Genomic DNA, 24,876 nt, shown 5'->3' on the forward strand with positions numbered 1-24,876 from the left:
AGCAGCATGTAATTGAGTATTTTGCCTAATTTTTATCCAGTTGTAAAATATCTTTTATTGGAGAATTTTGTCCATTTAAATTTAATGTGCTTTTTAATATATTTAATTCTACCACTTTAGTGTTTTTCTATTTGTTCCATTTCTTCTTGGTTCTCTCCCTTTTTTACCACCTATTAGAGAAATGAAGCATTCACCATTCCATTCCCCTGAACAGCTTGTTAGCTTCCTGCTTATCGCTCTGGAGGTTACAGCGGGTCCCGCCCCGTGCCCGTGACGGGCTAGCTTCCTCCCCGGGTCGGAGCGCCCGCCTCCCGTCACTGTCGCTGTCACGCCGCTGCTTTGCTGTGCACATTCATTCAGCTTAACCGAGCCCCTCTCTGTTCCTGGACTTCTGTGCTTGCATGCGGAATCCTTTTCTTTCTGTCTGAAGAACTCCCATTTGTATTTTTTTAGTATGTCTGGAAAAAGATTCTCCCAGCTTTCATTTGTGTGAGAACATCTTTATTTTGCCTTCCTTTTGAAAGTTATTTTCAGTGGGCGCAGGACTGGGGTCAGCAGGAATTCTGGAACTTGACGCTGTCCCGTGCTCCCCACCTTCCACTGCTGCCAAGTCCACTCTGTGTTCCTGTCCCCCTTTGAAGGGCCCTCACATCACTCCCTGCTTTTAGGAAACATCTTTGTCTTTTTCAGGGCTTTGACTCTGATGTCCTTGGATATGGTTTTCTTTATGTCTGCACAGCCTCTGGAATTTATAACTTGATGTCTTTTCTTGGATTTGGAGAATCTTGGGCGTCATCTTTTCCGGTACAGCCTCTGCCCCGTCCTGTTTTCCCTCCCTGGGACCCCACGTGTCAGGCCTTCCTGTCACGGCCTGTGTTGTCTCACACTCTCCACCGTGGCTCTTCCTTCTTCCTCTGTTGCTGTCGGGCCACCATCCGGTGCCCGCTGGCGTGCCCTCGCCCTTCCCATCGCGGTGTCTGACTGTCAGACCGTTAATTCCAGTTACTGTTTCTTATCAGATCGCTTCTCCTGGGCTCCAGTCATCGGGACGAACCCTCGGTCCTTCAGTCATGAGGACGACTCCAGCAGCCCCAGCCGTGGGGTCCTTAGCCGCTGTGACAACCAGCGTTTGGTTCTTGAATCCCACCTGTTGTTATGCTCGCTGAGTTTTTATTGAGTCTCTTGATACCATCTGAAAGATGGTGGTGATAACTGGGTAATTTTCCCGCAGAGAGACCTCATTGCCCTAGGTGAGCGGAGCACATGTGGGAGCGAGCCCCGGCCCAGTGAGACTGGCTCTCTGGGTCCATGCTGCATGGGCTTGGCCAGGACCCGGGCAGGCCCGCTGGGTCTTCCTGGCATGGCCACAGTGCCTGCTTGCTCTGCTGGCTGCAGAGCTGGGCCTGCAGGGACCCTGCATGCTGCCATTGGGCCCACTTCTGGAGGGGGCTGCCTGTTCCCATGTACCTGACTGGCTGGGAAGTCCCTGAACTCCAGTGTTACCTTCCACCAGGCGCCACTGGGTGTCGCACTGTGGCTCATCCTTGTGTCCAGGCCTCCGCACAGGTGTGGCCCATAGCTGTGTTCTGTGCAGGAGGGCACTCCCACCCCCTCCGTGCCTGCAGTTGCCCCTTACCACTCTGTCTGCCCCCTCCCGCCCTTCTGTGGGTGATGATTTCCAGACCTAAACTGGCTGCTCGGTCCTCCGCCCGACTCCCCGGTGGCTCCCTGGGTGCAGCACAAAGCCTGGGGTTGCTGCCTCTCTTGTCTGTACCCCTGCCCCTGGATGCCAGCCCCTCCTGGAGATCCCCGGCTAGGGATGCTGGTCCAGCGGGGAGCAGACTGCACAGGATGCTAGTCAGTGTGACACCCAGGCCAGGACTGCACCGTACCTGTGCCACTCAGCCCCTGGCTGAGGCAGGGCACACGGGCATGCTTGGGGTGCTGCCAGCAGGAGGCTGGACCAGCTGGGCCTGGCTCTCTGTATGCCCCTGAGCTTCGCTACAGGGTGCACTTGGAGCGGGGCCACAGCTTGGGGTGGGGGCCGGGGTGAGCCAGGTGCAGGGTGGGCCTTGGCACTGCAGGCTTGAGCTCTGTGCCCCCCCTAGCAGTGGGAGGAGGTGGCCGGTGTCCCGCAGCCCATCTGGCATTCGTAGCCCTTCCCACACCACCCGCAGGCAGGCAGCAGCGCTGGCACGGCCTGTGGCGTGGAGCCGGGAGGACGGGGGCAGCCTGGACTTGCGGGAGAAGGCCTGGCATCCAAGCGGGGCCTCTGAGGGGCACATGAGTGTGTCCAGACTGCAGAGGCCATGGAAGCAATGATGTGCTGAATGCCAGGGGTTGGGTGGGCACCCAGGAGCGGTGGACATGTGTGGGTGGGGCTGGCGGGTGGCTCTTCCCGCCTTGGCAGGCACAGCTGGAGCAGAGGCGTGCATGGAGTGCTCTTGGTGGCCTTTGTCCTCAGGAGGGTGTGGCTGTGAGCTCCTTCCCCGAACAGAGTGGCCGTGGGTCTGAGGTAGCTGCCCAGACAGAAGGGCCCACAGCAGCCCACCGGCGGCACCTCTGTGCAGTTGCAGTTTCCACTCTCGGCGCTGATGGCACTGTTGTTCCTGGGACTTGCTTGTCACATGCCTTTCGGGCTGGGCATGGTGGTGCTGGCCTGCACCATGGCTGTCCCACCACCCAGCTGCTGCAGGTGTGGCCTGTGTGCATGAGCATGACCTCGCCGACCTTGCAGTGGCCTCACGACCTCTCCAGGCACCTGAGAACCCTGACGTGAGGCTGTGTAGAGAAATGTGCCCACTGGCTTGACTTCTGCCGCACTTAAATCCGCAAACTTGGAATAAGTCTGGTTTGAGTCATGTCCTGCCTCTGGTTTTCTCCCGGAGGCACTGGGCAGCCCTCATGGTGGGGCCGGCCCTACCCAGGGCAAGTGGGAACACACCTTCTCAGGACCTGCTGGGGGTCTGTTTGGACTCCCAGAAACGTCCAGAATCTTGTGAAGGTGTTTTGTCCACCCATTCGTTAGGTTTATGCATTTCTTCTGGGACCAGCACCCAGAGTTGGTGTTTGATGAACAGAAGTGTCGTCTCTAAGAACCTGGCAGGGCCAGGAGGGAGGCAGAGAGGCCCTAGGACATCGGAGCAGCCTGCTCACACCTGAGCACTCTGCTCGGCGCCCCTGGGGCTTCACACAGGCCTTGTCCCTGCTGTCATCCCAGCAAGTTTGGAGGTCTGGTGTCCCTGTGCTGAATGAAGTTAGAAACAGCAGCTTAGCAGAATGGAGAGGCTGCTGGGAAGGACCTGAGGCCATTGGCCAGGCTGGACAGAAGACCGCAGAGCCACCAGAAGATGCCCAAATGCCCTTTAGTTGGGAGCCCGCTGAAGGGGCCCAGGGTGGGGCAGGAGGGGGCACAGAATTCTTCCCGCCTCGGCTTGGGGGCGGAGCTTGGGCCATCCCCACCTGCAAGCACTCCTAACAGATAACAGACAGGGAGCTCCCGTCAGGTGCCCCGCCCCCTTTCTTCAAGGAGGGCGCGCCTTTTAACTCATTTTAAGGTTGAATTCTCACCTCTGTAAACTACACACTTTCCCCATCACTGTTATGCAAAACCTCAAACGCCTGGCAGAACTGCCCAGTGGGCCCCCTGCCCCGAGTATGGCTCAAATGTGCAGGCCTCACTCACCTGTTTCTCCCCTGCCCCACCCTGCCGCCACCCCTAAGCCACGTGCTTTGGGGGCACATTTCAAAGTAAATTGCCTATGTGTGCCCGGCTTCCCCAAGCTCTTACACAGGTAGATCATTAAGTGATCAGGTTTCAGTATTTTTTTTTTTTAGATAGAATTGTTTTTTTCCTTTTGACATAAAATTGGCATTAAAAAAGGGCACAAGTCTTAATTGTACCATCTGATGAGTTCTCACAAAGCAAGTTACGCATGTTTTCTACTCGCTCTGTCAGGACACAGGTCATGCCGGGGCCGTGACAGGCTCCCCTGCGCCTCTGTTTGTGAGTTCTGCCCGTTTGCAGCAGCTTGTGAAGGGACATGTGCGGGACGTGCTTTTTCCCCAAATCCCTCCGTGTGGGGTGTGCCGAGGGCGCCCCACCGAGGGTGGGTGGCTCTTGGGCTCCCCTGCTGGTAGACCCCGGCTGTCCCCGCTTTTGGCCACCGTGCAGAGTCTTGTCAGAAGACTTCCCGAGGCCGATGCCCTCATGTTTGGAACACACGGGGGAACCACTGGAGATGGACAGCTGTTCAGAGGAGGGCTGTGCTCGGTGTTACTAGAGACTCCAGGCCTTTCTCCAGAGCGGCTCTATCACAGCCCCACCTGCAGAGCACATGAGTTGGGGCCCCACACCCTCACCAGCATTTTGGGGGGAATGCTCTAATTTTCATGTCTGGTAACCATTGGGTTGTTTCCTTTATCACATGCTTATTGGCTCTTTGCTTCTCCGGGTGAAGCATCTGGGCAAAACTCTTTTGGCCTTTATTATGGAAAAACTGCATGGAAGTTCTGTGCAGCTCCCTGCCCCATGGGTTTCCCAGTTAACACCGGCATTCACGTGCTGTGCGTTGCCCACTGAACCAACACGTGGTACCGCTGCCCACAGCCGTTATCAATGGGAGGTGCCCCTTGGTGGTGAACATTTGTGAATCTGACAGAACAGCGCGCCGTGTCCACCACTGCGGTGTGCCCTGAATCCCCGCGCCCCTCTGGTCACCCCCCAGCAGCCCCCGGTCCTCTCGCCATCTCCGTAGCTTTGCCCTCCTGGAATGCTCCACAGTTGCAGTCGCACGTATGTAGTCTCCGGCACTGTCCACTTCGCCGCAGTCGTTTCCGGCATTCCCGGCCTCTGCTGGCTCCCTTTCCTCCCTCTGGTCTTGCCCTCCTTCTGTCAGACTTCCTTGTGCTGGCGAGTCAGGCCGCACGTGGGACCAGCTGTCTTGGGGGGCGCTCCCTCGCGAAGTGCACACATGCGGAGATCGTCAAACAGTGTGCCCTTTTGCGAGGACCTCCAGGCTGTGCGCAGGTGGCTGTGTGTGCCGCCACGAGAGGCTGTGGCCCTGGGCTTTCCTCCCTCCTTGACGTGTTTGAGCCCAGGACTTCCCTCCAGGCACCTGCTCTGGGCTTTGGTTCAACATTATGGGGATTTCTTTCTTGATTTTTTCTCAGAGCTTCAGCAGACCCATGAAGGACATTAATTTTCATTCATTTGACAAGTTATCACTGGTTTGGGTTTTATATTTTTGGGTTTGTGTCTGGCTGAATTTTGAATCTCTTAGGACATATTTTAGTTACTATTTAATCATCCGCTGAAAGCAAGGACAGGTCCCATAGCAGAGCCTCCACAGCTGCCCCTGGAGCACAGCGGCACCTGCTGGCCACCAAGGGTGGCCCAGTGTCTGTGCATCTGTCTGCTAGGTGCCATAAGCCCTGGGGCAGAGGACACTGCCTGGTACTTGGCATGTGTACAGTTTTACCCCTCCTAGGCTGGGCCAGGACAGAGATCCGTTGGTGCAGTGGACACCTGATCGGGCAGGGCCCACACATGGTATGGGAGCTGGTCTGTGGAGGTGGTAGCCTCTGAGGATACACTGGAGGTCCCACCCCTGCCCAGCACTCCCTGCCCCCATGTCCTGGTAGGGGCTCCTGGGCTCTCCTGCAAGGCTGGCCTGCCTGGTGCTGCAGCCTGCCCTCCTTGTGACCTCTGCGGAGCCTGGATTTCCAGCAGAGCCCTATAGCCTGGTGCAGATGCTCCTTGACGCCTCTTGCAGACATGCTCCTCGACCTCAGCGACCTGCTCCAGGTAGACTTCCTTTCTGAGTTCTTTTCCTGTGGGAGCCTGTGATTGGGGCAGGCACCACGTACTTGGAGGCCCATTTGTGCCCCTGCCTTGGTGGGGAGGGTCCCCAGGGGAAGGACACAAAGGCACGGTGTCTGTTTTAAAGCTGTCAAACCAAGCAGGTGGGAAAGCAGTGACATGAGGTCACGGTGGAGTCCCGGAGGGCCCCAGCCTCAGAACTAGTGGGGAGACACAGACGAGCTTTGTCTGAGGCAAGGGAGACTATTAAGGAGAAAAGGCAATGGGCCCACTTGCGTACACTTTAAACAGTATAAAAACTCACATTTACAGTCTGTTCAGAGAAACTTGCTTTCTGGACCCCAGCAAACTCAATTCCAAACAACTGAACATAGTGGAAAGACCCCACAAGAGGACACCTGTGTGGACGGGACTCTCATAGGAAGGGGACCTGGCTCAGCCCTGTGCCCTGTGGTTGGGTCTGTGGTGGTCACTCTGCTGAGGATGCAGGGAGAGAAATAATGTCATTGAAAACAGACATGACTGTTGTGTGAAGATCCAGGCAGAATTCCCACGAATTCCACTCCTACGAGGAAAGCTTCGCCAGACCTGGGCATCCCGCAGAGGGGCCTGCAGTGTGGATGGCATGTGCCCTGGTGTGGAGGCTGCGCTGCCCTCTGGTGCAGACCAACAGGAAGCCTTAATTAAGTCAGATGCTGCCTGTATTTTTGCCCTCCCAGCTGTCGTTATAAATGGCATCCCTCAAAAGTTCTGCTGAAATATTCTGTGGTCAAGCTAAAAATAATCCATTGGAATTGTGAAAATCCAGCGCTCCGTGTGCTGTGCTCGGTTTAGGGCAAGGCTGCTGACCTCGTTTCCATCCTAGTGACCTGCCGGAGCAGGACAGCCTCTCTGGGAGCACCCGGGTTCCGCCTCTCGGGGTGGTGGTGCTGTGGCCTCACCTCTGCAAATGGGAAGCCAGGCAGGTCTGGGTGGAAGTGGGCACCTACTGTGTGCACTCCTGCTCGCCTGGCTGAACCCAGGCCCAGGGCAAGGTCACTGTGCTGACCCTGGAGATCCCACAAGTTCAGGCATGACAACTTGCTTTGACCTTTTAACACCTTAGGTAGAAGGGGCCCTAGGTGCCCTGGGCTGGGAGGGTGTGAGGTGAACTGGCCACTGCGGCTGGGGCTTGGGCTGTATCCTTCGTGGCAGCACGGTCTCCTGAGGCTGGGTTGGGCTCAGCATTCCCAGAACAGGCGTGGGGCGAGCCGGGTCAGGTCCCCCGGGGCTCAGTGCCTGGGGACTGCTCAGAGAAAATGAGTAAAATACTTGAAGCTGAGACTGCTGGGTCCGGTCAGGGCCAACTCCGTATCTTACCTGCAGACCCAGGGCGAGCTTTCGTGAAGGCCCTGTGCTCCCTTCACAGCCCAGGCTTGCACCCCTGTCATCCCTTGATGGCATGGCTGACACAGGGATACTCACGTGCCCCCAGCAGACCCCCTCAGAAGTGGAGCTCCCACCGGCCGCCTGTGTGCAGAGGCCACCTGCCAACCGGGAAAGTAGCAGGAAGGGCTGGCTGACCATACCCAGCCAGAGCAGCACCTTCACAGAGACAAGCCACAGACATGGGGGTGACCCCCAGACAGTGTCAGGACCGTGATTTCTAGTAACACCTTCCTGCATTTCATATGCACAGCCTTTTAAAATGTGACTTTTCATTTGAACTCTATTCAGAGAGGTTTTTCTGCAGCATTCAGGTCTTTGCCAGGACACAGGTTGGGGAGGTGGGAGGTGTGACATAGAAGGCAGGTCAGGGGTGTGCTGCATATAGGGAGCAAGGGGACAGATCAGCTCTGCAGTGGTCCAAACAGGCATGAAGTCCGGGGAGTCAAGACACAGGAGCCTGGTGGGAACCATGGAGGATGGGGTGGTCCTAGGAAGATGCACATCCACTCACGTGACCATGTACACTTCGGGGGGCAGGCTGAGGGTGGAATGTCTTCAGAAAGCAAGCTCTGTGAGCCAGCAGCCCTGTCACGGGGGCTTGTCCCGGAGCCTTCAGGGTGACCTCTCAGACGAAGATAGGGTAACTGTTGCCCAGCAGGGGTGGAGGGCACCCTGTGGACACTGAAGCCTCACAAGTACCTCCCTTTTCTCCTCTGAGGGGATTTGTTTTGTACCGTGACTTAGCAACCTGGCAGCAGCAGGCACCCAGGCATGTGCCCATGTCTGTCATTTCTGGTGGCCTCTTAGGCGCTGGGCTGAGGGGCCCTTGATGAGGTCAGATCAAGGTAGGCCAGGGGCAGGGCCAGGGTAAAGACAGATGTGCAGGGAGGTGAGCAGGCCGGGCTTTCTCCCGCTCAGGCTGGGCCTGTGCACCTTGTCTAAGCTGGGCCCCCACCCCTGGGCACTTCTTCCACACCTGCTGTCGAGCCCGCTCACAAGCCTCCTCCCCATGAGTCTCCCAGGCCTTGGTCATTACTGGGCACTCTTAAGACAGCCCAGGGCCCAGCCACAGCAGAGTGTGTACCCAGGGGTGCGTACCCAGGGGTGCTCAGCCCAGTTCTGTGTTGCCAGGTGTCTGGATCAGGCAGCAGGCTCCGTGGCAGGTTTGGACCCAAGGTGGGAGCAGTGGAGGCAGCATGTAGAGATGCACAGCCGCGACTGCACTGGCCTGGGGTGGCGGGGAGGGGCGGTGGCTGGCAGGCTCTGCCCCGTGGGTGTGCACCAACCTGCGCACAGGCAGTGTGCTGGGCCCCAGGCTCTGCCGACTCCCCTCAGACAGCTCCTTGGCAAGTTTGGCCACTGCGTGCATCCTGGGAGTGGGAAGGAGGGCCCGGGCTCCCCTTTGGGTTCCTGGGGGCGCAAGGAGCTTTACCTGGGTTCTGTGAAGACTGAGCAGTGAGACACGCACGTTCTGGGAAGAAAGTGTGGGTGTTTCCTGCAGACATAGCCGCCCTCAGTTGTGCTTCCCTCATGACAGGTGAACGTGTATGTGCTGGGGAAGACGTTCCTGCTGCTGGCAAGAGAGCTCTGCATCAACGCGCCCGCGATAGGTACGGGGCTGCTGAGCGTCGGGTGCAAGGGGTCCGCCAGGGAAGAGATGGCACCTGAGGCTGCTAGGAGCCTGGCAGCATGGGGGTTACTTCTGCTTTAGAACCAGCGTGCCCGTGGCCAGTCCCATGGTGTGGACAAGGGTGCAGGTCCCGGGAAGCGGAAGGGCTGCTGAGGGCCTCTGTCCCTGTGAGCACACCTGGCAGCCAGGTACCAGGGGAAGGCAGAACCTCCACACTGCACACGGGTGTGCCCCAGCCCCAGCTGGCCTCTGCAGTTCCCCATGAGGATTGCTGCCACACTGTGCGTGGAGGGGCTGCTCCCTTCTTTCCAGGCAGCACCTGGAAGTGTATTTTCCTCATATTAAGAGGCAGTGTTTGGGAACGGGGAGGGTGGGCTGGGGATGAGGCCCTGCATCACCCACGGGATGGTCCCCTGGGGCTGGGAAGGCAGGACTGGGAGGGTCACACAGCTGCAGAGGGACACTGGGCTGGGTGCTCTGCTCCTGCCCACACCCTCCTCCCTAGACCCCTGTGCTGAGTGACACAGTCCCTCCTTTGGGGAACGAGCTGAGGTTTCCCAGGAGCAAAACCACCAGCCAGAGCACGCAGCACGGGAGGCCGGAGGGCCTCGAAGCCCAGCACACCCGTGCAGGCACCGTGCCCGGCCTGCACTGAGGCCCCCAGTGATCCTGAGGTGCGAGTCGTGCAGCAGGGCTTCAGGTGGAAGGCTAGTGAGCACTAGGAAGTGTGGGCACGGGCAGACTCCTGGCTTTTTCCGGGAACTCAGGCCTGCCCGGGTCTGCAGCAGAGGGTGGGCTCGGAGGAGCTTTTCCCCGGTGTGGGAGAAATTGAATGCCCCAGTTCGAGACTCCTGTAGTCATTTATCTATGTGTGGTTCATTTTATTAAAACTTTATTGTGAAAACCCACTAAAACAGATGAACTATTTTAAGTGACTTTCCCCAATTTTGGATTTGAGGGTAAGGTCTTAAGTGTAGAACCACTTAGAATAGAATCTAAGAGGGTGGCAGGGAGGGAGGGCAAAGCCCGCAAGCAGGTGATGTGGGCGCCTCTGGGAGGGGATCTGGAGCCTGCCCTGTGCCCCCCAATCTGCCCTCCATCTGAGACATGCACCCAATGTACAGAAGATGCCAGGGCCCAGCCGCCAAGATTCAGAAACCGAGGCCCAGGCTGTAGAGAGAGTGGCTGTTCCACAGCTTCAGCTGCTGCCTGACTGTATGGAAGACAGAGAACGGGGGGAGCCTTTCACGCCGCGGGCCCCGCACCCCCCCCCACCCCCGGGCCTGCTGGGCGCCTCAGGCATAGAAGATGAGCTCGGGGATCTGCCCCCCCTGGACCCCCGTCCCATTGGTGCTGTCTGAGGAGCACTGAAACTGGAAGGTCGCCTTCCCGCACTGCACCTCCGTCATGCCCTCCTGCCCGAAGTAGCTGAGCTCGCTGCCGTCCAGGACGGCGCTGGCCGTGTAGAAGGTGTCCTGCTCCACCTGCACCGGGTGCTCGAACCAGACCGAGAAGGTGCTGCTGGAGCCGTCCGAGACGAACCTGGTCAGGTTCTGGGCCAGGACGGCCCCCAGCCGCTTGAGCTCGATCTTCACGCCGTACTCGGCCTTCCCAGAGCTGGACCCGTACAAGCCCAGCCCCGCGACAAACACCCTTCTGTCCACCGCGAACTGGATGCTGTCACAGCGCCCGCGGTAGCGCCACTGGTTGCTGCGGTAGGCAGACGACTGGAAGCGGTGGCATCTCTGCGGGGCGAGGCCCTTCCTCTTGGTCAGGGGGAAGGCGAGGATGGGCTTGTTGGCCGCCGTGTACCACAGGAAGATGCTATGGGTCTCCTCCAGTGTCAGGACGTCCGACTGCGCGGCGCCATTGGCGAACTCCTCCAGGGTCATGGTCGGGATTCGGACGAGGTAAAGGGCGGGTCCCAAAACGCGCCTCTTGTTGCGGGGGGTGGCCGGCAGCCCCTGCCGCTTGCACTCCGCCTCGGCCCAGCTCAGGACCGCCTCAAAGACCACCGCCTCCTTGGTGTTGAGGGCCTCCCGGGTCACGATGATTTCCAGCGTCTGCCAGTCGATCTCACAGAAGCCCTCGGACCTCAGCGCCATCTCGGCCTGTGCGTCAATGACCTCCCAGCAGCGCTGGGTCAGCTCGGGCTCCTCGAAGAGCCGGCTCTGGGACAGCAGGACACAGGCGTTCTTGGCTTCCAGACTCGTCTCCAGGAAGGTGACGCAGGCTTTCGCTAACGCAGGGACGATGTACTTCTTGGCGGCATAGAGAGTGGCCAGCACCGTGTCGGCTTCCAGGTCGATCTCGTCGCTGTACATGTACCTGGGCAGGGTGGGGACCGGGTCACGGGCCGCATGGGGCGCGCCGGGCCTGGCGCCAGGCCACGTCAGGCCTTGTGGACTTCCCCTCGGAGCTGCAGGGTGCTGGCCGCGGCGGCCAGGCAGCAAGGAACCACCCCATCCTCGCATGCTAATGGAGCCGACTTACTTTAACAGGATCAGAAAGGCTGCGGGCTCTACGTCAGGGATGTGGATTTCGGACTTGACTTCCGCCAGGTCCCCGTAAAACATGGCATAGAAGACGGAGCTGCCCACAGCCAAGACGTACTGCAAGATGAGAGAGCAGCCCTGAGCCCTGCGCCCAGGCGGCCGACACGCCCCGGGGCAGAGCACAGCCCGTGCCCAGGGGCGGCCAGTCCCCTTAGGGAGGCCAAAGGGCCGAGCCTCTACCAACCTTGTGGGCAGGCACCCTGCGGGCCGCCCCCGGGGGCCCCACGACGAAGCGGACATCGGCCATGAGCTCGTTGTTGAACATCAGCGCATTCCTGAAAAGGGCAGAAAAACACGGCTGGGGTCCGGCAGGGGCGCGGGCGCGCGGCGCGGGGCAGGGGCGCGGGCGCGGGCCCACCTCTCGCGCAGGGTGGGGTGGAAGGACTGCCAGTTGGGGCTCTCCAAGTTGTTGTTGTCGGGCGCGGGCGGCGCGGGCGCGGGCGGCGGCGGGGCGGGCGGCGGGGCGCGGGGCGGGCCCTTCCTGCCCGCGGCGGCGGCGGCGGCGGCGGCGGCGTTGCTGTTGGCGATGTCTGTGGCGGCGGCGGGCGCGGCGCCGGCGGGCGGGTAGAGCTCCGCGGCCATCTTCACGGGCAGGGCGGCCGCCGTGTGCGGGGAAGGCTTGCCGCGCGCCGCAGCGCCGCGCCGGGGCCTCGGGGGCGGCTCGGCGAGCACCAGGAGCGCGGTGAGGCACTGCGCCACCCGGCCGTGCAGGCAGGCCAGGGGCAGCAGCATGGGGCCTCGGCGGCGCCGCTCGCTCGGCAGCCCGTCCGCCCCGCCGCGCCGGCCGGGAGCCGGGAGCCCGCCGCCCGGCCGCAGGGGGCGCCGTCCCGCCCGCCTTCGCCCCGGCCGCCGCGTCACGCCGCCCCGGCCCCGCCCCGGCCGCCGCCGCGCGCGCGCGCGCGCGCGCCCCGCCCCGCTCCTCGGGCCGGCGGGCTCGGCGGGCCTGTTGGGCTCCGGGGCGGCGCCCGCGGCCCGGTGGGCGGTGCGCACGCCTCCTCGCGCTGTTCCCTGCGCTCTGCCGAGGACTGTGCTGCTGGCCTAGAATTTCCTGCCGCACCGACGAGCCCATTATTTCCTCCCGGATTCAGCTCCGGAGTCTGTAAAGCCGCCCGAAAGATCGTCCTTGGATTAGCCGAGGCGCGGAGGCGAGGGCTCCTCTGCCCTCCAGGCCGCCGGCCCAGGGGTCGCACCGACCGGCCAGAGCGGTAGTCCTGTAGTATACCTGTAGTAGTCCCTAGGTCTGATGGTTTATGTTTTATTGGGAATAGTTAGAAATCTTAATTTTTAAAACATTTTAGCTTTGCCCTAACAATATCTTTATAAATAGCCAGTCATATGCATACACAAACAAAAACCAACACCAAACAATGGGAAATACTCAGGGCGGAAATGGGCTGTAGCTCCAGACTCCCCTCTTGAACCTGCCTGCCCTGTGGCCTTGGGAGCCCTGTGAGCCCTGCCCGTGGCTCACCTGCAAAGGGAGTGATGGGGCAGCAGCCAGCTGGGTGGGAGGGTGGGATCCTGGTGGCTGCCCAGGAGGGGAGGGTGCTGGGCATCCCAAACAGTGAGGTCTCTGTTCTGCCTGCCTGTGCTGCTGACCAGTCCCTGCCATGCCCCTCAGGGTCTTCCCAGTCTGCCCCCTCTGCTCTGCCATCTGCCACCATACACCGTCCAGGCCAGCCCGTGGCTCTCCTAGTGCCCCTCATCAGGCCTCGGCAAAGGCCTCTCTTGAGCAAGGCCTCCCTGGACGATCCTGGCCAGAGGGACCTGCCCCTGGCATTCTGGCATAGAGCCCTGTAAGGTTTCTCCACTACACTCACGGCAGTCGTGATAGTCAGCTAAGCTCAGTTACTTGGTGGTTCTCGCCAGACCCACAGGCTGGAAGCCATAACGCCTGGGTAGGGTTCTTCTAGCTCCAAGCCCAGGGCCAGGCACCGGGGAGGCAGTGGTACCAAGGGAGAGGGCACATGTGTTGTGCGTGGACGTGTCCCTCCTGAGCCTCCCCTTGTTAAGCGACATGCGTTTATCTAAGAGATGCGCACACACATGCCTGCAGATGAGAGACGAGGGTAGAAGGTGTAAGTGGGCGTTTCACAGGAGAAAATGTAGCAAATAAACACGTAAAAAATGCTCAACGAAGTGCTCAGTCCACAAAATGCCCAACAAAGCAGCAAGGTGTGTGTGTGCCTGTGCAGGCCAAGCACCGTGCCCCACGTGGCAGTGGCAGGGCCTGCTGATGCCCCCCCAGCTGAGGGTCAGGAAGGTCCCTCATGGAGGGCTGCCCCAGGGAGCCTGTGAGGTGGAAGTGTTGCTGGGCAGCTGCATCTGGGGAGGTGTCTCCCTGTGCACCAGGTGAAACCTCAACCTGGACGGGGGAGGGTTCTCGACTCTGAACGAGAATGGAGCAGGTCAGAGGAGTGCAGGTAAGGAAGGAGTTTACTAAAGCCAGAGTAGCAGTGAGTGGCAGCAGCTGGCAGACAGCAGAGCGCAGGGAAGAGTGGAGGGAAGGGAAGCCCGCTGAACTGCTCAGCACTGGGCAGATCCCTTGCCAGCTCCTGAGGCCAGGGTCACCGGCCATCAAGTGTCTGCTTGGATCTGCATGGCATGGGAACTCAGGCCCACCACCCCATGATTTGGGGGAGCCCCAGAGCACTGGATGGAGTGAGAATATGTTCTGAGAACTTCCCAAAGCAAGCAAAGAAAGGCGATTTTCAGGCTACTAGGGAGCGTGAGCCTACAGCTGCAGTCCTGTCCTGGTCACCATGCGATGGGAACTTGCCAGCCCAGATCCGAGCTCTCAGCAGCCCCTCCATACTTATCTGGAGTAGGACAGAGGCCGAGGGAAGACTGGTGCTTAAGTCTGGAAAATAGAGTGAAATAGCAAAGTGACAGAGGTGCTTGCCCCTGGAGCACAGAGCAGCGGGAAGGATTTATTTAAGGCACAACATAAACTCAGAGAGGAGGTGGGCAACCTCAGAGAGCAGGCACGCTTAAAAGCTTGGAGTTTGGGGTTTTATAGGCCCTTTTGGGCAGGTCAGCATAAGGTATGATGTGCACAGGTGATTCATAATTTCTTTGAGGTTTTGTCTTAAGAATGGGGTTATTTAGGTGACTGTGTTGGTCTGGATCTTGGCATTCTTTATCCACATAGATTCATTTACACTCTAAAGGCCTGTCTCCTGGTTAAAGTTACTTAACTGGTTAAGTGGCTGAAAGAAGAGGAAGGACAGCCTATAAATTAAGTTAAAGAATAAACTGCTTTTTCACAGGCTGAGTGGATTTTACAATGGCATGACCCTTGTCCCATGTCCTGCCCTACCTCAGAAGGACTGGGGAGGGTCAGTCCTGCAGACGGTGTTGCACTAAGTCGATTTCATGTTGTCCGTGTTGTTTTGGGTGCTGCCTGGATCTGGAGTGCACATACCCTGTGACGCCCCTGGCGAGGTGTGCCTCTGGTCCAGAGCATGCATACAGCAACACTGAGGCACGTGTGTCTGCCACAGACCCGTGCCTGTACATCCCACGCTTCGCCCACTTGCTGGAGTTCGGAGAGAAGACCCATGAGGTGTCCATGACGGCCCTGAGGCTCCTGCAGCGAATGAAGAGGGATTGGATGCACACAGGCCGGCGCCCCTCTGGCCTCTGCGGGGCAGGTACCACAGCCTGGGTTGGGTGTGTCCCAACTTCTGTCCTGACTTCAGCAGGCCAAGCCGGTGGGCAGTAGGTTGTGTCCAGAGCCACCGCCCAGCCTCCCATTCCCAGCACCAGCCCAGCCTGTGGGAACTTCCAACTGCTCCTGGGGGAAGGGAAGGGCCCACAGAGGCCCAGGAGACCACTAGGCTCCCTGGCCTCAGCCCTAACCTTGAGTCCCAGGGCGTGGTTGAGTGGCCAGCCCTGCTCTGCCCGGCACTGAGCCGCTGTGCAGGGGTGCCCGAGCCCCTCTGGCTAGCTCTGCCCCCCAGAGGGTTCTGCTTATTGCTGATGTCCTGGTGACCCTCCCCGGGAGGGTCCTTGCTCTCCTCTGGTACCCTTACCCCAACCCCCACAGGCTCAGCCCCTTTCCATTACCACCCAGGGCCCACCTTCCCACACCTGGCTCCTGGCAGCTCACTGTCTGTCTCCAAGCCTGGTGTCCAAGTCACTGCTGTGCCCAGGCCTCTCCTAAGGTCTGCTCAGCTGCGTGCTCATGCAGCGCCCTGGGCACATTCCCTCTCCTCCTGATGGGGCTGTGTCCCCAGACTCCTTAGCTCCCTCGCCAACCAGCATTTCCGACACACGTCATCTCAGAGTTGTTTGCTTTGAGGGCTTACCCGGGGCTCTCAGAAACACACTCTAGTCTCATGCGCTTGAAAGTGAGGCGCGCGGCACGACACCTTCTCCGTTCAGTGGCGGCACAATTGCCTGTGAGGCCGCGGGCAGACCATGGGTGGTCTGACAGTCCCGTGGACTGGCCGTCACCACAGCATGGTCACCCTGCAGGCTCCCTGGGCAGCCCACCAGCTCCCCGGCAGGGGCCTCGCCGCACTGGGTCATCAGCCCTCTGACTGTAGGGCGGGCTGTGACCGTCCTGGGTCCCAGCGGACACATTCCCTCTTCACTGCCAGCTGCATTCCTTTCCAGCACTTCTGGTTGCTGCCAGGATGCATGACTTCCGGAGAACCGTCAAAGAGGTCATCAGTGTGGTCAAGGTGTGCGAGTCCACGCTGCGGAAGAGGTGGGCGGCTCTTGCTCGTGATCTGGGGGAACCGATGGCAGTCAGCGCGGCCTCCGGCAGGGCCCCCAGGTCACAGAAGGGCCGCCCTGCTCCCTCCAGAGCCTCCCTCAGTCATGTGTTCAGGGCACACTCGTCGGGTCCACAGTGGCAGGCCTTTCCTCCATTCCACGTTTCTTCTTAACACCCTACCCTTTAAGGTGAGGTGGGGCAGACGGCGCTCTGCAGGGCCGCCCTGACACATGGCGGCCAGGAATCCCCCCCCACGGCTCCCTGTTGTGCAGCTGGGCTGAGCTTTGAGCTTCGAGGGCCGGAGCGGCTATCTCCTGGGGGAGGAGGTTCCGAGAGCCTGGCAAGCCCCTGCTCTGGGGTGTGGCGAACACCCCACAGGTTGGCCCGGCCCCTTGCTGCAGCAGCCTCGCTGACGAGAGTCTAAGGCCCGGCTGCCGGCAGGTCGGTCACCGTGGCTGTATTCCCCTCTGATCTGGGACCCTCGATGGCTATTTCTCAACTGAGAATATATTCTGTGGTGATTTTCAAAGGAGATGGAAAAGTGTTTGACTTATTTGCCATCTAATTCTCTTAACATTCTTCTATGAAACATTTTGAAGATTGTGTAAAATGTTAAATGGATGGAGTTGGCAAGAATTGGCCTGCAGTCAGGGGTCGCTAACATGGGGCTGCTGGCCCGGTCTCCTTCCCTCTGGGACCTTCTTTCCCTGTGGGAGCCGTGCAGGTGCCACGGCCTTTTCTCCTGGGGCCCCATGCCACTGGCAGGGCCGTAGGGATCGAGAAGCCGCCTGGAAGCTGCTGGGCCTGTGCGCTTAGCCGTGGTCCGCCAGGGCGCCGGGTGGGGCTGCCTAGTCCTGCGCGCTGGCCTAAACGGTATTCCCCGGGCATCGGGCCCCCTGTCAACGTCTCTGCCTCAGGCTCACAGAGTTTGAGGACACCCCCACCAGCCAGCTGACCGTGGATGAGTTCATGAAGATGGACCTGGAGGAGGAGTGTGACCCCCCGTCATACACGGCCGGGCAGCGGAAGCTGCGCTTGAAGCAGGTGGGCCACGCCTGCTGGTTGCTGGTCTGACATTTCCTCTTGTTGCTGAAAACGAGTGCTAGTTACTGGGGCCAAGCTTGACCTGGGGGCGGGCAGGCGGGGGCTGAGCCCGGTCCGCACAGGAAGGGTGCCCCTGCTGCCCTGCTGGGGCTGGGCCATGCTGTGGCAGCTCTTGGCCCCAGTGCCCGTTAGGGCATCCAGTGCAGTTTCTTTGGGGGGGGGTCTTGCTCCAGGGCTGAGCCTCACCCCTGTCATCCTCCAACGGTGGGCACCCCACCCTGCAGCGTGCTGCTTCTCAGCCCCAGTCAGCACCAGGGAAGCAGGTTCCCGTGAGACCGGCGCCGGCATCCAGGAGCCTTGTGGTCATGAGGAGTGGCCGGCCGGGTGCCCGGCAGGTACCTGGCTTTCAGACTTCACTCCTGCTAAATGTCCTTTCTTTTCAGCTTGAACAAGTTCTGTCAAAAAAGCTGGAGGAAGTTGAAGGTAACCAACACATCCTAACCGTGCAGACATCTTCCAGGTCTCTTAGTAAGATGGGTTCTGCACTTACGTTTGCTTCTAATGTGTCACTTCAGGTGAAATATCCAGCTACCAGGACGCGATTGAGCTGGAGCTGGAGAACAGCCGGCCCAAGGCCAAGGCCAGGGGGCCCCTGGCCGGCCTGACCCGGGATGGTGAGTCCCACCTGCGCGCCCGCCAGTCTTGGCACCACCCCCGCCCCCCACTGCCGTGCGCACTGTCCTGCTCCCACCCAGGCCACAGTTCTGAGTCCTGCTCCCGGGACAGCCCCACCCCAAGCGGCCTCAGCGCCTGAGCCTCCGGCTGCATCTCCCGTCCCCTTGGGAAGCGGTCTGGGCCGCACTCACAGGAGGGAGCTCACGGCTGCGGCCCAGCCCGGGGCCTTCCTGGGCTCACAGACACTTCTGTGCCCAGTGGGGAGCTTCGCAGAGCTGCTGAGCATTCTTGGGCAGAGCTCTCTGTGCACTTGTGGTCTTCATTTCTCTCTGGGCACCGAGGTAACAGTGCCCCCGTGCTGCCTTCCCCATCAGGGCTCTGGGGGCCCGTCTGGGGCTGGGGCCGGCATACCCTGCAGGCCGTGGCTGGGCCCCACTGCCTCACCCCCCAGCTCCGCAGGGCCGGGGCCAGGTGCCAAGGGAGCCTCTGGAGGGCTCTCGGGGCATGTGCACCCGCTCTTGCCCACAGTCATAGGAGCCTTAGGGTGGTCCTGCCCGCCCGCCCCGCCCCGCCCACTGCGCCTTCTGACAGCCCGCAGAGGGCTGGCGCTGTCCTCCCTGTCCTGAGGCCGGTGTCTGAGCCTCTCAGACACAGACGCCCTGTCCGGGCGGTGTCCTCACGCGGAGTTCCCCTTGTCCAGGACGGCAGCCCTGTAGCTACTTGACGCCGCAGTGCCCCTTTTGCTCAGGCCACCAACACTTTGGACAGATACTAACTGCAGAAGTCACATCTGATGACACTTTGGATTTTACTGTTTCTATGATCATCTGCATTGTGTCTTTTCTTGGGATATGGAGCTCGTGTGTTCTGGTGTGTCCTGACTCGGTCACTGATTCCCCATCAGCCCTGCTTTTGTGCTGATCCGTTGGCCCCCTGCCTCCCTGTGGCCCGGGCAGCACATTCTGCTTCGGCCTCTGGCCTCTTCCTGGCCTCCTCCATGTTCTGACCTGCTCGGCAGGTTTGCTGCGATCTCGGGACGCAGGTGTGCAGGGCAGGGTGCTCCCCTGAGCTGGACCAGCTGCCCGGCACCAGGCGCCTCCTGTGGCTCACGCGTCGGGGGGTTTCCCTCTGGTGCTGAGCTCAAGTGAGGGGGTTCGCAGGCCCTCCAGTTTCTGCCACGCCCTCCCTCCCCCACCTCTGCTGAGGCCACTGTTTGTGGCAGGTCTGAGGCTGGAGGTGCCCGTGGCACTGGGGCCCTAGCCCTGCCGGGCTTCTGTGTCCTGTGGGCCATCTGCTGCTCACCTCCTCACCTCTGCCTGGCGACCTCTCAGATGTAACGCTGGTGCCGAGCGCCTGTCCTGTGGCGCCCGTGCGCCCCCTGCTCTGCCTGCATGCCCCTCGGCCACGTGTCCCGTCTTCTGTAAGCTTGAGGTGCCCCTCTGAATAGTGTGCTCTGGGCCTCGGGAATGTCTGCCAGTCCCAGTGGACTCCTTACGTGATTTCTTCACCCGGAGGAGGAGGCGGCGGCTCTGGGCTCCCTGTTGTCCACCTGTGGCCAGGGAGTGCCTGCTTGGAGGACAGGGATGCCTGGGTTCCAGGTGGGAGGAAGGTGGAGGAGAGATGGGCTGGAGCAGGGCAGGGGCCAGAGTGCCGGGCTCTGCGACCCTGCTGTGGGCAGACAGAGCCAGAGAGCCGCTGCCTCCTGCTGCTGGCCCTTGTCACGATGGCAGACAGCACCTCCGCCATGAACCGCAGGACAGTGAACTGCAAGGATAGCTGGGGCCAGAGAGGACAGTGTTTGAGGGAGGCCTGAGGCAGTGAGGAGGGGTGCCTGTGCGTGGGGGGCACCTGTTCCAGGCCCCGAGCCCAGCAAGTGCCCGGGTGGCCAGGAGCACAGTGGGAAACAGGGCTGGGGTGTCCCGGGTCAGGCGGTGCTGGCCACACAGCTTGGGCTTCCGTGTGCAGCGGGGTGCTGGGAGCAGGCCGCGGGCAGGAGGACTCAGTCTGCCTGTTGAGGACAGAGTGGATGGGGGCACAGAGCCCAGACCCAGTGGGGCTGAGAGGCTGCCTCCGAGCGCCAGGCTCTGCTCACAGGCCTGCCGAGAGGATGGGAGTGGACAGGATGGGGGTGCAGACGCCTGGACTCACAGCAGCCCAGGCCTGGCCTCTGTGGGGAGCGTCTGATTTGCCCCAGGGACTGTCACCCCGCACGCCTGTCCTGCTTTCTGAGAATCTGCTGCTTTTTCCTGGCAAATGCCTGTCCGGACATAAACCCCCCATGTGGCAGTCACGCCAGCCATGAACCTTAGACATAGCACAGCTGGTAGAGAGCGATTCAGACTACAGTGTTCTGAGGTCCGTGCCTTGTTGACATTAAGCAGGCTGTCGGATGACTTCATGACAGCTTGACTGAGTGCACTTGGCAAACAAATCGCATGTTTAAAACGCTGCCATGGGCGAGTTTTGACAAATGTGCACCGTGAAACCGTCACCCCGCTCACCCCTAAACAACATTAGACACAGAATCACCCGTGAAGGTGCCCTAGGCCTTTGTCACCACCTGCTGTGACCCAGGCAACCCCTGAGCCATCTCTGTCACCAGAATTCAGTCATATTTTCTAGAATTTTGTGGAACTGGAGTTGGAAAGTGGTGCTGTTTCTGGTCCGGCTTTTTCGCACGGTGGGACCGCACCCAGCCAGAGCTGCTCCACCTGCTGTGAGCGGGAGTCCGTGAGTGTGCCCGGTCATTATTCCTGCCCCAGCTTGAGGACGTTCGGGGTATTTCCAGTTTGGGATTGTTGCACATAAACCGCTGTGAACAAGTGTGAGTCTTCAGGGGGCATCATTTCTCCTGGGAAGATGCTGAGGATTGGGATCGCTGAGTCAAGGGGGAGGCAGGTGTTGAAGTCTGAGAAGCCGCCCCGCTGCTTCCCGGCCCAGCCGCCTGGGGGCTTGTCCCCACGCACCTGCCCTGGGGGACTCTGCTAGGGGGATGTGGCGGCGCCTCTGTGTCCCAAGGGGCCTGACGTGCTCACTTCCATCTCTGTTGTCTTTGCTGAAGTCTGTTCAGATCTTTTGCCCATTTTTACTGGGTTGTGTGTCCTCTTACTGGGAGACTTTGAGAGCTCTTTCGCGCTCTGGGTGGCAGCTCTTTGCCAGGCGTCCATGCGGGAGCCCGGGTCGCCTCGCTCCTCTTGGCTGCGCCTCTCGAAGGGCCGAGTCCTCGATTTGGATGAAGTCTGTCTTCACCAGTGTTTTGTGTATTTTGCTTTTAGTGTCATGTCTTGGGTGTTTTTGCCTGACCCAAAGCTGGTTTCTCTCCCGTTTTCTTCTAAATTGTTTATACTTGCAGCTTTCCATTCAAGTCTGTGATTCATCTTGACCAGCTTTTGCACAGTGCGAGGTGCGCGCCTCTCCGGCTCCGTAGCTTGATCGTGGAGCGGACGCCTTCTGCAGCTGGGCGGGAGCACCTCTCTGCACAGATCTCTAGCTTTCTGCCTGGCCGACGTGTACCATGTGAAATTGTGTCCCTAGGCTCTGTCGAGGACACCACCTCCAGCTTCCTTGGCGAGGAGGATGCCGAGGATGTGGAGCTGGAGGCCGCTGCCAGCCACCTCAACAAGGACTTTTACCAGGAGCTCCTCGGGGGCAGCTCAGATGCAGCAGGAAGCCCTGAGGGGGGCAGCAGGCCCCCCGCCCTGGAGTCCCTGCTCGGCCCTCTGCCCACAGCGGCCAGCCTGGGCATCTCAGACTCCATCCGCGAGTGCATCTCCTCCCAGAACCGGGACCCCAGTGAGTGCTTCGGGAGTTGGGGGGCTGGGGGCTCCTCTGGGCAGGTCACATCTTCTGTCCGTGGGCTTTTGAGGTACGGCCTTTGAAGGGGCTGGCTGTGGGGTGCTCCCAGCCCCATTGTGCAGGGCTGTGTGAGCAGTCACTGACCCCCACGTGTGCTGACACCCCAAATGCCAGCAGGGCTTGTTGCTGTCTCTGGGACCCTCCACTGGCCCGGGTCCTGGCCAGAGCCCTCCATTGGTTGGGTTGTGGTCACAGGTTCCATCCTGTCCCCACAGTGCAGCAGCCTCCTATGAATCTTGGCTGAGAAGTCACGGCCACGTGTCCCAGAGGGGCCCATGGGGTTGGAGACTGGCCTCCCTTCCCCACCCCTTCTGTGTCTGTCTCACTGTGGGGGGCACTGGCACCATCACAGTCCCCACTGGCTAGGTGGACATGGTCTGCTGTGCTCCAGCTCAGGCAGCAACAGTCCTGAGCAGGGGTCAGCTGCCCCACCCCCAGGGGAGGCCTGGGACACTGGCAGCACCAGGAGGAAGGCGGGCTTGGCTCTGCCACAGCCTTGCTTCTCTGCCAGGACAGGCTGCCCCACGTCCTCACGTGCAAAGGGCTGCTGCAAGGCCGCCGTGAGCAGGCATGTGCTACCCTGACGGCAATGCTGGTCTAGATGGCCAGGGATGCTGGCACCGGCCCCAGCAGTTACATGTGTATGTGGGGGTTGCACTGCGAGGAGCTGCTGTGAGGTGACCCAGGACTGTCCTACCGGCCCCACCAAGCCTGGGCAGAGGGCATGGGCAGAGGTCTTGGCAGCAGGGCGCCATGACCTAGGAGCAGAAAGGGGCCCTCCTGGCAGGAGCGAGGAGAGGCCTGGTGCACAGCGGCCCGTCTGAGCGCGCAGGGCAGTCTCACAGGGCCTGAGCTGCAGGGCCAGGTCGTGGCAGAGGAGGGTTCCCCACGGCCTGCTGGGTGTGGGCGTGGGTCAGCAGGCATCAGCAGAGGGCTGCTTGGGGGCCGGGGCCGGGGGCCGGCAGGCAGCTGTCCAGATCCTGGGCTGTACAGATTCTGCTATTGGCCCAGCTGGGGCAGGGTGGTAGCCACAGCATCTGGGGGCATCCTGAGCATGTCACTGAAAGCTCCCTGAGGTCCCCTTTTCTGAGTGGGTGAGCCCTAAATAACACTATGCCATGCCTTCCTCCAGAAGATGCTTCCGGGGATGGTGAGCTGGACCTCAGTGGCATTGATGACCTGGAGATCGACAGAGTAAGTGCCGTGCTCTGCATGCCCCCTTAGGCTGCGGGGCCGGCGGCTGGCCTGTGCCCCTCCCTGGAGGCCCTGGGCCTGCTCCTGGCCTTGCCACCCTGTGGGCTTTGTGGCCGGGGACCACACTCCACACCCCTGGCCCTGGGCCGCTCAACCATTTAGGCAGCAGTCCTTGACGTCCAGCTCCGGGCACCTCCCTGAGAAGATGAGCAGGCGACACCTAGACAGCCTGCTTGCTCTGGAGAGGGTGCCTCACCCTTGGCTCTGTCCCTTCTCTGTACTCATGGCCTGCGCTTGGGCCAGGCCCTGTGCCCACGGGGCCTGCAGACCTGCCAGGAGGCCTCGGGTTGGCCTTGTGAAGGAGGACCGGCAGGTGTCCCCGACTTGTTCCCAGTGTGATTTGCTCTCATCCTCGGTGGGCGGTCCCCAGGCTCTGCATGCGGCCCCCCCCTGGGTGGGCGGTTCCCCCCTGACCAGTTTTTACTGGCGGAAAGTGGCTTTGTGGCTGAGATCTAAGGGTGACGCTGTGCTCTGTCCCAGTACATCCTGAGTGAGGCGGAGGCCCGTGTGAAGGCCGAGCTGTGGATGCGGGAGAATGCAGAGTACCTGCGGGAGCAGAAGGGTAAGCCCCGCTCTGCCCTGCTGTCCCACGAAGCCGGGTCTCACCCCAGCCCTGCTGGCCCCCTCCCCAGCCCCTCTGGCCAGGTCCCGCCCCTCCTGCACCACCCTGTGCCCCTGGGCCCACCCAGCTGGCTGACCTTGACACCCATCTGTTGGCCTTTCAGAGAAAGAAGCAAGAATCGCCAAGGAGAAGGAGCTGGGCATCTACAAGGAGCACAAGGTGGGGCTCCCACGCACAGGGACCAGCCTCCCCCCAAGCCCAGGCAGGCTGAGTCCTCCCTTGTTGGAGAAAAGAGGCCTGCCCAGGGCCCCCCAAGAACCCTGCCCCACTTCTGTGACCCGGGAAAGCCTTTGGCGCCGTTACTGTGTCACTGGGGGTCAGTGCCGTGGCTTAGCTTCTCTGAGTGGCTGGGTGGTGACATCTGGCCGCACAGAGACATGGGGAGTAGTGAGGTCTCTACCCAAGCGAGAGAAGTTGCAGCAGCCAGTGAGAACACAGGACACCTGTGGTGGAGAGGGAAGGGGGCCAGGCAGAGGGCCCCTGGGGATGGGGTCAGGATGTTCTGCCATGACAGGGGCTACAGGGGAGGCTGCTGGGTGGGAGTGGGGGAGCAGCAGGCAGGCTCATGGCCTGTGGCTCCAGCACCCGGGAGGCCCTGCCCACGTGCCTCGCATCCCTTGAGGCGCCCAGCAGGCTTGCAGGAGGTGCAACTCGTGTTTCTGTTCAGCCCAAGAAGTCCTGTAAGCGTCGGGAGCCACTCCCGGCACGCACAGCCGGGGAGGCCATCGAGAGGATGCTGGAGCAGAAGAAGATCTCTAGCAAAATCAACTACAGCGTGCTCCGCGGCCTCCACGGCGGGGCCCTGCAGGGGGACTCTTGCCCCGAGGATAGGCCCAGCAGCGGCGCCAGGGTGCTGTCCCCCAGGAAAACACCCACTACCAGGGCCAGGGCCGACCCCGTGACTGGTGTGGGGAAAAGGTAGGTGCCTGGCGGGCTGCGGCAGGAGCCTGGGGCGTGCGGAGGGACCTGGGGGCTTCAACACTCACGTGCTGAGAACAAGTGTGTCCAGCGGGGCACCCACTGGCCAGCCGAGCAGCTCCCCTTTATGTGCAGGCCGGGGAGCCAAGGAAGGGCTCCAGCCCAGCACGAGGTCCTGCAGTGTCAGGGTCTATCCCATCCCAAGGAGCAGCTGGCCCTCCCACTCTGGAGCCTGGGGGTCTGTTCTGGGAAGCGTGACAAGCCGCTGAGAGGGCAGTGGGATTGGGCCAAGGTGTGACCAGTGGCCACATGCTGTGCTTGATGGGCCTCTGTGCCTGGCCTGCTGTGGGG

General features: G+C 60.8%; 2 protein-coding genes across 4 annotated transcripts in view; one reads left to right on the forward strand and one right to left on the reverse strand.

Moving 5' to 3' along the window:
- BRF1 (BRF1 general transcription factor IIIB subunit) overlaps nucleotides 1-24,876 on the forward strand; it is a 50,539-nt gene that overhangs the window by 20,475 nt on the left and 5,188 nt on the right. The window contains exons 4-15 of one of the 3 annotated variants that reach the window (XM_036991650.2): nucleotides 5,775-5,806; nucleotides 8,787-8,859; nucleotides 14,938-15,087; nucleotides 16,055-16,148; nucleotides 17,075-17,201; nucleotides 17,645-17,684; nucleotides 17,777-17,875; nucleotides 21,411-21,668; nucleotides 22,864-22,925; nucleotides 23,466-23,547; nucleotides 23,711-23,766; nucleotides 24,275-24,525. In XM_036991650.2, coding sequence (XP_036847545.1) covers nucleotides 5,775-5,806; nucleotides 8,787-8,859; nucleotides 14,938-15,087; nucleotides 16,055-16,148; nucleotides 17,075-17,201; nucleotides 17,645-17,684; nucleotides 17,777-17,875; nucleotides 21,411-21,668; nucleotides 22,864-22,925; nucleotides 23,466-23,547; nucleotides 23,711-23,766; nucleotides 24,275-24,525 — 1,324 coding nt within the window. Of the gene's footprint in view, nucleotides 1-5,774; nucleotides 5,807-8,786; nucleotides 8,860-11,621; nucleotides 11,738-14,937; nucleotides 15,088-16,054; nucleotides 16,149-17,074; nucleotides 17,202-17,644; nucleotides 17,685-17,776; nucleotides 17,876-21,410; nucleotides 21,669-22,863; nucleotides 22,926-23,465; nucleotides 23,548-23,710; nucleotides 23,767-24,274; nucleotides 24,526-24,876 lie in introns of those variants that run through there. The other 2 variants (XM_036991651.2, XM_073241736.1) reach the window with 2 other exon arrangements.
- On the reverse strand, nucleotides 9,755-12,285 carry BTBD6 (BTB domain containing 6). The gene is made up of 4 exons (XM_036991663.2): nucleotides 11,793-12,285; nucleotides 11,619-11,709; nucleotides 11,373-11,491; nucleotides 9,755-11,207 (listed from the first exon to the last, which is right to left on the reverse strand). Exons 1-4 carry the CDS (start codon nucleotides 12,164-12,166, stop codon nucleotides 10,175-10,177), a joined length of 1,617 nt encoding a protein of 538 aa, XP_036847558.2. The 5' UTR covers nucleotides 12,167-12,285; the 3' UTR covers nucleotides 9,755-10,174.

This window comes from Manis javanica, chromosome 8, assembly GCF_040802235.1.
Source record: "Manis javanica isolate MJ-LG chromosome 8, MJ_LKY, whole genome shotgun sequence".
Taxonomy (NCBI): Eukaryota; Metazoa; Chordata; class Mammalia; order Pholidota; family Manidae; genus Manis; species Manis javanica.

Bases quoted from the DNA above. Each gene is read 5' to 3' on its own strand.
- BTBD6 (XM_036991663.2), bottom strand. From the start codon at position 12,166: ATGCTGCTGCCCCTGGCCTGCCTGCACGGCCGGGTGGCGCAGTGCCTC. The intron at 11,492-11,618 runs GTTGGTAGAGGC...CTCATCTTGCAG, and splicing joins GCAGGGTGCCTGCCCACAAG to TACGTCTTGGCTGTGGGCAG. The intron at 11,208-11,372 runs GTAAGTCGGCTC...CACCCTGCCCAG, and splicing joins GCCTTTCTGATCCTGTTAAA to GTACATGTACAGCGACGAGA.